The sequence below is a fragment of the Oncorhynchus tshawytscha genome, unplaced genomic scaffold (genome assembly GCF_018296145.1).
Source record: "Oncorhynchus tshawytscha isolate Ot180627B unplaced genomic scaffold, Otsh_v2.0 Un_contig_2903_pilon_pilon, whole genome shotgun sequence".
Classification (NCBI taxonomy): Eukaryota; Metazoa; Chordata; class Actinopteri; order Salmoniformes; family Salmonidae; genus Oncorhynchus; species Oncorhynchus tshawytscha.
In genome coordinates this window covers 87,501-100,198 of record NW_024609804.1, presented here as the reverse complement: position 1 = coordinate 100,198, position 12,698 = coordinate 87,501, and the positions used below count along the sequence as shown (strand labels likewise).

General features: G+C 47.6%; 1 protein-coding gene across 1 annotated transcript in view; it reads right to left on the bottom strand.

Annotated features, from left to right (window-relative positions):
- Positions 1 to 1,108: 1,108 nt before the first annotated feature.
- The window catches only part of grk1a (G protein-coupled receptor kinase 1 a), a 14,679-nt gene continuing 3,089 nt past the window's right edge, over positions 1,109 to 12,698 (bottom strand). The window contains 6 exon segments of the mRNA XM_042318390.1: positions 1,109 to 2,134; positions 5,198 to 5,399; positions 6,344 to 6,468; positions 7,262 to 7,345; positions 7,636 to 7,793; positions 10,658 to 10,785. Of these exon segments, the coding sequence (XP_042174324.1) occupies positions 1,842 to 2,134; positions 5,198 to 5,399; positions 6,344 to 6,468; positions 7,262 to 7,345; positions 7,636 to 7,793; positions 10,658 to 10,785 (990 nt within the window). The 3' untranslated portion in view covers positions 1,109 to 1,841.

Sequence of the window (12,698 nt, the reverse complement as noted above, 5' to 3'; positions counted from 1 at the left end):
AGTATATTATACAATAAAGATAATAATAAATATAATATATTGTACAATATAGAAAAAGCAAGAAAAAATCACCCCCTGCAGACCCCACCTAACCAACTCATTCCCCGTGGTGCAACAAGAACATTTGAAAATATGTCATACTCACAGTTTTCTTCACACATATCTATACTGATATGTCAGGCATATCTATACTGATATGTCAGGCATATCTATACTGATATGTCTCGCATATCTATACTGATATGTCAGGCATATCTATACTGATATGTCTCGCATATCTATACTGATATGTCAGGCATATCTATACTAATATGTCAGGCATATCTATACTGATATGTCAGGCATATCTATCAGGCATATCTATACTGATATGTCTCGCATATCTATACTGATATGTCACACATATCTACTGATATGAATTTGTATTGAGTGATTATGAGTGACGCCTTACAGGGTTTATAATGTAATATCAGTATTTATTATCAAGAAACCAACATTGCTGTAACTCCATATTGGATTATGCATCCCAAGTGGCACCCTATTCCCTATATAGTGCACTACTTTTGACCAGGGCCCATGGCACACTATTCCCTATATAGTCCACTACTTTTGACCAGGGCCCATGGCACCCTATTCCCTATATAGTGCACTACTTTTGACCAGGGCCCATGGCACCCTGTTCCCTATATAGTGCACTACTTTTGACCAGGACCCATGGCACCCTATTCCCTATATAGTGCACTACTTTTGACCAGGACCCACAGGCCTCTGACCGTAATTTGAAAAGACCTTGTGGAGCATAAGAATATACAGTAGAACAGAGACATAAAATACTGGATGCTAGTTGGATTTATATCTGTCATTAAACTGATGTATATCTGAGAGACTTCGGATGGAGTGTGAAGAGAGAGGGGACAGAGAGAGCTACAGTCACTGCACATGACAATCAGATAAAACCAAGTGATGAGTTCTCCCCTATCTATCTAAATACATATATTTACATGTATATGTACACACACACACACACACACACACACACACACACACACACACACACACACACACACACACACACACACACACACACACACACACACACACACACACACACACACACACACACACACACACACACACACACACACACACACACACACAGCATTGATGACATCACATTCCAAAAACAGCAAAAGACAAACAAGTAAAACAGAAACAGAGCAATTATAGTTCTGTTATAATAAATAAAACATTACAGTGACTGTATTTAGTTTTCTCGGCATAGTGGCTGGCTGTTAAAACACTATTCTGTCTCTTTGGTGAAGTACAATAAATGGTGCATTTCACCAGTTGCCGTAGTAGCAAGAAAAGAATGATTCTTCACTGAGAAGAAACAGGTGTAGATATCTTTTTTAACCTGTTCATTTTGATAAACATAATAAAACATAACATATAATACATAACATATAATAAACTAAATAAACATTCCATCGTTTTACAACCCATCCCAATCCATTAAATCCACCCGCCTCCTTCGTGACCACGTCTCTGCCATTGGCCCGAGACTACTTCCTCCACTCGGCCGGCCAATGATATCCTTCCTAGTAATGATATTCATAAAGGGCGCGTCCCGTGCCCAGGCGTTGCTGATGCCTGCCAGATCTGACAACGCCTGGATTGGTATTTTACTTACAGTATCAGCTAACCACATTATATGTTATAGCTATCTGTCAGTCGATGCCACGGTCGATGATGTGGCACGCAGCCATTGGTTGATGCATGCAACGTCTGAGCAGGGGAACGCAACCAAAGAGTTCCATGTTCCCTATCCCTTGACCTCTGATCTATGACAGGCAGCAGGTGGAGGACTTCGGGGGCTGTTCCAGGATGCTCTCCCTGCGCAGGTCGTTGGGCAGCGCCCCCCCGACCCCCCAGAGGTTCAGCTCCCCGTAGATCCCCGTCTCGATCATCTCCTCCTGCCAGGGAATGGGGATGTTCCCCGAGGCGAACTCGTCAAAGAACTCCTTGTCGGGGTCATCCAGGGTGACTCCCTTCACTGTTGAGAAAGCTCCGACGGCGTCCAGATCCTTGGCGTAGACCGTCTTGGAGTCGGGAACAAACGGAGGCAACAGGATCCCTGTCGGAGGAACACAACACCACATCCAGACAGTCATGGGACTGATCATGGGGAACTGAGGAACACAACACCACATCCTGACAGTCATGGGACTGAGGAACACAACACCACATCCAGACAGTCATGGGGAACTGAGGAACACAACACCACATCTAGACAGTCATGGGACTGATTATGGGGAACTGAGGAACACAACACCACATCTAGACAGTCATGGGACTGATCATGGGGAACTGAGGAACACAACACCACATCCAGACAGTCATGGGGAACTGAGGAACACAACACCACATCTAGACAGTCATGGGACTGATCATGGGGAACTGAGGAACACAACACCACATCCAGACAGTCATGGGGAACTGAGGAACACAACACCACATTCAGACAGTCATGGGAACTGAGGAACACAACACCACATCTAGACAGTCATGGGACTGATCATGGGGAACTGAGGAACACAACACCACATCTAGACAGTCATGGGGAACTGAGGAACACAACACCACATCTAGACAGTCATGGGACTGATTATGGGGAACTGAGGAACACAACACCACATCTAGACAGTCATGGGGAACTGAGGAACACAACACCACATCCAGACAGTCATGGGGAACTGAGGAACACAACACCACATCTAGACAGTCATGGGACTGATCATGGGGAACTGAGGAACACAACACCACATCTAGACAGTCATGGGGAACTGAGGAACACAACACCACATCTAGACAGTCATGGGGAACTGAGGAACACAACACCACATCCAGACAGTCATGGGGAACTGAGGAACACAACACTACATCCAGACAGTCATGGGGAACTGAGGAACACAACACCACATCTAGACAGTCATGGGACTGAGGAACACAACACCACATCCAGACAGTCATGGGACTGATCATGGGGAACTGAGGAACACAACACCACATCTAGACAGTCATGGGGAACTGAGGAACACAACACCACATCCAGACAGTCATGGGGAACTGAGGAACACAACACCACATCCAGACAGTCATGGGACTGAGGAACACAACACCACATCCAGACAGTCATGGGGAACTGAGGAACACAACACCACATCTAGACAGTCATGGGACTGAGGAACACAACACCACATCCAGACAGTCATGGGACTGAGGAACACAACACCACATCCAGACAGTCATGGGGAACTGAGGAACACAACACCACATCCAGACAGTCATGGGGAACTGAGGAACACAACACCACATCTAGACAGTCATGGGACTGAGGAACACAACACCACATCCAGACAGTCATGGGACTGATCATGGGGAACTGAGGAACACAACACCACATCTAGACAGTCATGGGGAACTGAGGAACACAACACCACATCCAGACAGTCATGGGGAACTGAGGAACACAACACCACATCCAGACAGTCATGGGACTGAGGAACACAACACCACATCCAGACAGTCATGGGGAACTGAGGAACACAACACCACATCTAGACAGTCATGGGACTGAGGAACACAACACCACATCCAGACAGTCATGGGACTGAGGAACACAACACCACATCCAGACAGTCATGGGGAACTGAGGAACACAACACTACATCCAGACAGTCATGGGACTGAGGAACACAACACCACATCTAGACAGTCATGGGACTGATTATGGGAAACTGGCCACATGTCAGTTGTGTTGATTTACAGTTTGAAATTAAGTTTAGCTGCTTTGGTTATTATGGGTTTGAATAAGATTTAATCAAAGGATGTATTGGGTAATGTGTGTATATTGGGTAATGTGTGTACATTGGGTAATGTATGTATATTGGTTAATGTGTGTATATTGGGCAATGTGTGTATATTGGGTAATGTGTGTATATTGGGTAATGTGTGTATATTGGGCAATGTGTATATTGTGTAATGTGTGTACATTAGGTAATGTATATATTGGACAATGTGTGTATATTGGGTAATATGTGTATATTGGGTAATGTGTGTATATTGGTTAATGTGTGTATATTGGGCAATGTGTGTATATTGGGTAATGTGTGTATATTGGGTAATGTGTGTATATTGGGCAATGTGTATATTGGGTAATGTGTGTACATTAGGTAATGTATATATTGGGCAATGTGTGTATATTGGGTAATATGTGTATATTGGGTAATGTGTGTATATTGGGTAATGTGTGTATATTGGGCAATGTGTGTATATTGGGTAATGTGTGTATATTGGGCAATGTGTATATTGGGTAATGTGTGTACATTAGGTAATGTATATATTGGGCAATGTGTGTATATTGGGTAATATGTGTATATTGGGTAATGTGTATATTGGGTAATGTGTGTACATTGGTTAATGTGTGTATATTGGGTAATGTGTGTATATTGGGTAATGTGTGTATATTGGGCAATGTGTGTATATTGGGTAATGTGTATATTGGGTAATGTGTATATTGGGTAATATGTGTATATTGGGTAATGTGTGTATTTATTGGGTAATGTGTATATTGGGTAATGTGTATATTGGGTACTGTGTGTATATTGGGTACTGTGTGTATATTGGTTAATGTGTGTATTTATTGGGTAATGTGGGTATATTGGGTAATGTGTGTATATTGGGTAATGTGTGTATTTATTGGGTAATGTGGGTATATTGGGTAATGTGTGTATATTGGGTAATGTGTGTATTTATTGGGTAATGTGGGTATATTGGGTAATGTGTGTATATTGGTTAATGTGTGTATTTATTGGGTAATGTGGGTATATTGGGTAATGTGTGTATATTGGGTAATGTGTGTCTTATCATTCAGATGTACTGGTGGCTCCTCTTCCTGACTGTCTCATCTCTTTTTGTTAATCACATCGTTGATGATTCCACGTTTCTAAAACGGCCTTGGACCATGACGACACATAAGAGCAGAAGGTGATGCAGCAGGTTCCATTCCAAATGGCACCCTATTCCCTATATAGTGCACTACTTAAGACCAGGGCCCTATATAGTACACTACTTTAGACCAGGGCTAACAGATTATAGGGTGCCATTTTGAACGTAGCCCCAGTGATGCAGGCCGCACCTTCGTTCAGTTTCATCCAGTTGAGTTCGCTGAAGAAGGGGTGCGCTCGGAGCTCGTCGCAGGACCCATTCTTGAAGCCCAGCCTCTGGTCCACCGTCTTGCACAGCAGCGCCTCGCAGATGGACTTGGCTTTCTCACTGAACTTCTCCGGATAGGCCACGGGGTCGTTCAGAATCCTCTTCTTTACTACTTTGTTCTCCACCTGAATGGATGACAGCCCATAGAGTTGGACAGAAGGCACATATATCCAAACCTCTATGTCAATGTTCCTCTATGTACCTCTTTAATGCCCTCTAACTAACTCTATGTGTTAGCCCTAGGTTAGGTTACACCTGACCAGCCCCACCCAGTACATAATTCATTAGCGTTACCTCTGTCAAGCCTCTGTGTGCGTCACACATGGCACAATATTCCCTGTTTAGTGCACTCCTGTTGACCAAGGACCATAGGGCTCTGGTCTAAAGTAGTGCACTCCATATGGAACGGAGGTAGACAGAGGTGAGCTGTGACTGAAGAAAGCAAGAGAGAGACAGAGAGAGAGACACACACACACAGAGGAGAGAGACAGAAGGAGAGAGAGACAGAGAAGGAGAGAGAGAGAGAGACACACACAGAGGAGAGAGACAGAAGGAGAGAGAGACAGAGAAGGAGAGAGAGAGAAAGAGAAGGAGAGTGACAGAGAGAGAAGGAGAGAGGGACAGAGAAGGAGAGAGAGAGAGAATGTACAGTAGAGAGAGGATAGTATGGAAGAGAGAAAGAGAGAGAGAGAGAGGGAAGAAGAGAGAGGGACAGAAGGAGAGGGAGAGAGAGAAGAAGAGAGAGAGAGAAGAAGAGAGAGAGGGACAGAAGGAGAGAGAATGTACAGTAGAGAGAGGATAGTACGGAATAGAGAGAGAGAGAGAGAAGAAGAGAAAGAGAGAGAAGAAGAGAGAGAGGGACAGAAGGAGAGAGAATGTACAGTAGAGAGAGGATAGTACGGAATAGAGAGAGAGAGAGAGAAGAAGAGAGAGAGAGAAGAGAGAGAGAGGGATAAGAAGGAGAAGGAAGGGAGAAGAGGACAGGAGGGAGAAGAAGAGATGGAAGAGAGGAAGGTAGAAGAGGACAGGAGGGAGAAGAAGAGATGGAAGAGAGGAAGGTAGAAGTCACCTTCTCTCCTCGGGTTCTGAAAGGTCCCTTGGCAGCGATGAACTCATACAGCGTGACCCCAAGGGTGAAGTAGTCCACTGACCAGTCATACTCCTCCCCTTTCAGCAGCTCTGGGGCCATGAACCCTGACGGGAAGAGGTCAAAGGGAACAGTAGTGTCCTCTGTCTACGTCTCATACGGCACCCTATACCCCATATACAGTATATAGTCATCTACTATTGACCCCCACTTTATTTGCCAGGGAAGTAAGGACCAGTGGGATAGAGAGGAGAGGGGACAGTTAAGTACAGGCGTCTAGAGAAGGGAGGGGACATGTAGGTGCAGGTGTAATAGAGAGGGGACAGGTAAGGACAGGTGGGATAGAGAGGGGAGAGGACAGGTAAAGACAGGTGTGATAGAGAGGGGAGAGGACAGATAAGGACAGGTGTGATAGAGAGGGGAGAGGACAGGTAAGGACAGGTGGGATAGAGAGGGGAGAGGACAGGTAAAGACAGATGTGATAGAGAGGGGAGAGGACAGGTAAAGACAGGTGGGATAGAGAGTGGAGAGGACAGGTAAGACAGGTGGGATAGAGAGGGGAGAAGACAGGTAAGGACAGGTTAGATAGAGAGGGGAGAGGACAGGTAAAGACAGGTGGGCTAGAGAGGTGAGGGGACAGGTAAGGACAGGGGTCAGAGAGAGGGGAGGGGACATGTAAGGACAGGGGTCAGGGACAGAACAGTGAGTTGTCAGGGACAGTACAGTGAGTTGTCAGGGACACTACAGTGAGTTGTCTGGGACAGAACAGTGAGTTGTCAGGGACAGTACAGTGAGTTGTCAGGGACAGTACAGTGAGTTGTCAGGGACACTACAGTGAGTTGTCAGGGACAGTACAGTGAGTTGTACTGTACAGGTGGGTTAAGGGAAGTGGTAGTGTACCTGGAGTCCCGGCGTAACCTTTGATATTGGTCTGGTTGTCCTCCAGCTCCACGGCCAGACCAAGGTCAGAGATACGCACGTTACCTGAGACAGAGAGAGCAAACATCAAGACCACAATGTCACACACACCTCCAACAAACGTCAGAGATATTGTTAGCAGCCCAGGATACGTCAGTGTCGACCCATGTCCTGTGTTAGTGTTTAGAGTAAATTGACTTAAGTTGTAAAGGGTATTGTAGGAAACTATGTACTGTGTGTGTGTGTGTGTGTGTGTGTGTGTGTGTGTGTGTGTGTGTGTGTGTGTGTGTGTGTGTGTGTGTGTGTGCGTGCGTGCGTGCGTGCGTGTGTGTGTGTGTGTGCGTGTGTGTGTTTACCTTCATTATCCAACAACACGTTCTCAGGTTTGAGGTCTCTGTAAATGATTCTCTTCTGGTGCAGGTGCTCCATACCCTGGATGATCTGAGCTGTGTAGAAACAGGCCCTCTGCTCATCAAACCCTGGGTTGTTCTCATCCACATTGTAGATATGATACCTGACCATAGATTAGATTAGAGTGATGCTTTACAAGATGCTTTACAATAAACACCCACCCAATAGGAGCAAACTATCTTACCTCAGGTCTCCTCCCTCCCCACACCCACCCAATAGGAGCAAACTATCTTACCTCAGGTCTCCTCCCTCCCCACACCCACCCAATAGGAGCAAACTATCTTACCTCAGGTCTCCTCCCTCCCCACACCCACCCAATAGGAGCAAACTATCTTACCTCAGGTCTCCTCCATCCCCACACCCACCCAATAGGAGCAAACTATCTTACCTCAGGTCTCCTCCCTCCCCACACCCACCCAATAGGAGCAAACTATCTTACCTCAGGTCTCCTCCCTCTCCACACCCACCCAATAGGAGCAAACTATCTTACCTCAGGTCTCCTCCCTCCCCACACCCACCCAATAGGAGCAAACTATCTTACCTCAGGTCTCCTCCCTCTCCACACCCACCCAATAGGAGCAAACTATCTTACCTCAGGTCTCCTCCCTCCCCACACCCACCCAATAGGAGCAAACTATCTTACCTCAGGTCTCCTCCCTCCCCACACCCACCCAATAGGAGCAAACTATCTTACCTCAGGTCTCTTCCCTCTCCACACCCACCCAATAGGAGCAAGCTATCTTACCTCAGGTCTCCTCCCTCCCTACACCCACCCAATAGGAGCAAACTATCTTACCTCAGGTCTCCTCCCTCCCCACACCCACCCAATAGGAGCAAACTATCTTACCTCAGGTCTCCTCCCTCCCCACACCCACCCAATAGGAGCAAACTATCTTACCTCAGGTCTCCTCCCTCCCCACACCCACCCAATAGGAGCAAACTATCTTACCTCAGGTCTCCTCCCTCCCCACACCCACCCAATAGGAGCAAACTATCTTTCCTCAGGTCTCCTCCCTCCCCAACCCACCCAATAGGAGCAAACTATCTTACCTCAGGTCTCCTCCCTCCCCACACCCACCCAATAGGAGCAAACTATCTTACCTCAGGTATCCTCCCTCCCCACACCCACCCAATAGGAGCAAACTATCTTACCTCAGGTCTCCTCCTCCACCCTCCAACCCACCCAATAGGAGCAAACTATCCCCATCAGGTATCCACCCTCCCCACACCCACCCAATAGGAGCAAACTATCTTACCTCAGGTCTCCACCCTCCCCACACCCACCCAATAGGAGCAAACTATCTTACCTCAGGTCTCCTCCCCCCACACCCACCCAATAGGAGCAAACTATCTTACCTCAGGTCTCCTCCCTCCCCACACCCACCCAATAGGAGCAAACTATCTTACCTCAGGTCTCCTCCCTCCCCACACCCACCCAATAGGAGCAAACTATCTTACCTCAGGTCTCCTCCCTCCCCACACCCACCCAATAGGAGCAAACTATCTTACCTCAGGTCTCCTCCCTCCCCACCCACCCAATAGGAGCAAACTATCTTACCTCAGGTCTCCTCCCTCCCCACACCCACCCAATAGGAGCAAACTATCTTACCTCAGGTCTCCTCCCTCCCCACACCCACCCAATAGGAGCAAACTATCTTACCTCAGGTCTCCTCCCTCCCCACACCCACCCAATAGGAGCAAACTATCTTACCTCAGGTCTCCTCCCTCCCCACACCCACCCAATAGGAGCAAACTATCTTACCTCAGGTCTCCTCCCTCCCCACACCCACCCAATAGGAGCAAACTATCTTACCTCAGGTCTCCTCCCTCCCCACACCCACCCAATAGGAGCAAACTATCTTACCTCAGGTCTCCTCCCTCCCCACACCCACCCAATAGGAGCAAACTATCTTACCTCAGGTCTCCTCCCTCCCCACACCCACCCAATAGGAGCAAACTATCTTACCTCAGGTCTCCTCCCTCCCCACACCCACCCAATAGGAGCAAACTATCTTACCTCAGGTCTCCTCCCTCCCCACACCCACCCAATAGGAGCAAACTATCTTACCTCAGGTCTCCTCCCTCCCCCCCACCCAATAGGAGCAAACTATCTTACCTCACCCACACCCACCCAATAGGAGCAAACTATCTTACCTCAGGTCTCCTCCCTCCCCACACCCACCCAATAGGAGCAAACTATCTTACCTCAGGTCTCCTCCCTCCCCACCCCACCCAATAGGAGCAAACTATCTTACCTCAGGTCTCCTCCCTCCCCACACCCACCCAATAGGAGCAAACTATCTTACCTCAGGTCTCCTCCCTCCCCACACCCACCCAATAGGAGCAAACTATCTTACCTCAGGTCTCCTCCCTCCCCACACCCACCCAATAGGAGCAAACTATCTTACCTCAGGTCTCCTCCCTCCCTACACCCACCCAATAGGAGCAAACTATCCTCCTCAGGTCTCCTCCCTCCCCACACCCACCCAATAGGAGCAAACTATCTACCTCAGGTCTCCTCCCTCCCCACACCCACCCAATAGGAGCAAACTATCTTACCTCAGGTCTCCTCCCTCCCTACACCCACCCAATAGGAGCAAACTATCTTACCTCAGGTCTCCTCCCTCCCCACACCCACCCAATAGGAGCAAACTATCTTACCTCAGGTCTCCTCCCTCCCCACACCCACCCAATAGGAGCAAGCTATCTTACCTCAGGTCTCCTCCCTCCCCACACCCACCCAATAGGAGCAAGCTATCTTACCTCAGGTCTCCTCCCTCCCCACACCCACCCAATAGGAGCAAACTATCTTTCCTCAGGTCTCCTCCCTCCCCACACCCACCCAATAGGAGCAAACTATCTTTCCTCAGGTCTCCTCCCTCCCTACACCCACCCAATAGGAGCAAGCTATCTTACCTCAGGTCTCCTCCCTCCCTACACCCACCCAATAGGAGCAAGCTATCTTACCTCAAGTCTCCTCCATTCATGATGGTCATGACCAGACAGAGCTCAGTCTTGGTCTGGAAGGCGTAGGCCAGTGACACGATGAACCTGCTGTGGACACGTGCCAGAATTCTCTTCTCCACCATCGCACCCTAGTGGACCGGAGGGGAAAAGCACCCTATTCCTTATATAGTGCACTACATTTGACCAGGGCTCATAAGGGCTCATAATGCTCTGGTCAAATGTATTGCACTATATAGGGAATAGGGTGCCATTATATAGGGAATAGGGTGCCATTATATAGGGAATAAGGTGCCATTATATAGGGAATGGGGTGTCATTATATAGGGAATAAGGTGCCATTACAGGGAATAGGGTGCCATTATATAGGGAATAGGGTGCCATTATAGGGAATAGGGTGCCATTATATAGGGAATAGGGTGCCATTACAGGGAATAGGGTGCCATTATATAGGGAATAGGGTGCCATTATAGGGAATAGGGTGCCATTATAGGGAATAGGGTGCCATTATATAGGGAATAGGGTGCCATTATATAGGGAATAAGGTGCCATTATATAGGGAATAGGGTGCCATTATATAGGGAATAGGGTGCCATTATATAGGGAATAGGGTGCCATTATATAGGGAATAGGGTGCCATTATATAGGGAATAGGGTGACATTATATAGGGAATAGGGTGCCATTATATAGGGAATAAGGTGCCATTATATAGGGAATAGGGTGTCATTATATAGGGAATAAGGTGCCATTATATAGGGAATAGGGTGTCATTATATAGGGAATAGGGTGCCATTATAGGGAATAGGGTGCCATTATATAGGGAATAGGGTGCCATTATATAGGGAATAGGGTGCCATTATAGGGAATAGGGTGCCATTATATAGGGAATAGGGTGCCATTATATAGGGCATAGGGTGCCATTATATAGGGAATAGGGTGCCATTATAGGGAATAGGGTGCCATTATATAGGGAATAAGGTGCCATTATATAGGTAATAGGGTGCCATTATGTAGGGAATAGGGTGCCATTTGGACCCAAACCTGTGTCTAAGGTCAGCACAGGACAGGCTGCAAGGTCCATCAGTTCATTCACATTACACAAGACAACCACACACTTATACGTAAGCACGTGTGATAACACGCACATACACACGCGCCCAATACCCCGAGCAGGGAGGGATCTGCTCCATTTATAAACATGGCAGAGTTGGCACGTGTTGAATAAGGAGCTCAATCATCATTCTAATGCTGCAGCAGATTATATCATGGAGGACAGACACACTGCACAGCTCCTCTGCTTCCTACATTGGCACTTCGTGGAGGGATTAATGGCACTTCGTGGAGGGATTAATGTCACTTCGTATCCAGGAGTGATTTGACAGTCCAGAGTCCACACACCTTGTTTGCCTGTTGGACATCCGTGTGTAAACCAGCTGCCACTGTGGTCTAGAGGAATAGCAGGACCCCTGGGGTATTTGAATGAAATACCACTTGTATTTCATGTCGACTCTCTCCTTTGCCACGACCCAATATATCTCAATGTCCCCTGTTCGCTCTGTTCCACTCCAGACAGACCCTCACTGCCCAGAACGGACTACAGTCCAACCCTTACATTCATCTCACTGGAGAATACTGCACTATACTACACACTCTCACACTCTCACACTCTCACACTCTCACACTCTCACACACTCACACTCTCACACTCTCACACACTCACACACTCACGTACACACACGTCACGTGCACACGTACACACACGCGCACGCGCGCACACACACACACACACACACACAGGTGCGCACGTACACACACACACACACACACACACACACACACACACACACACACACACACACACACACACACACACACACACACACACACACACACACACACACACACACACACACACACACACACACACACACACACACACACACACACACACACACACACACACACACACACACACACACACACACACACACACACACACACACACGCGTGCGCACAGACACGTATGTACGTACACACACACAC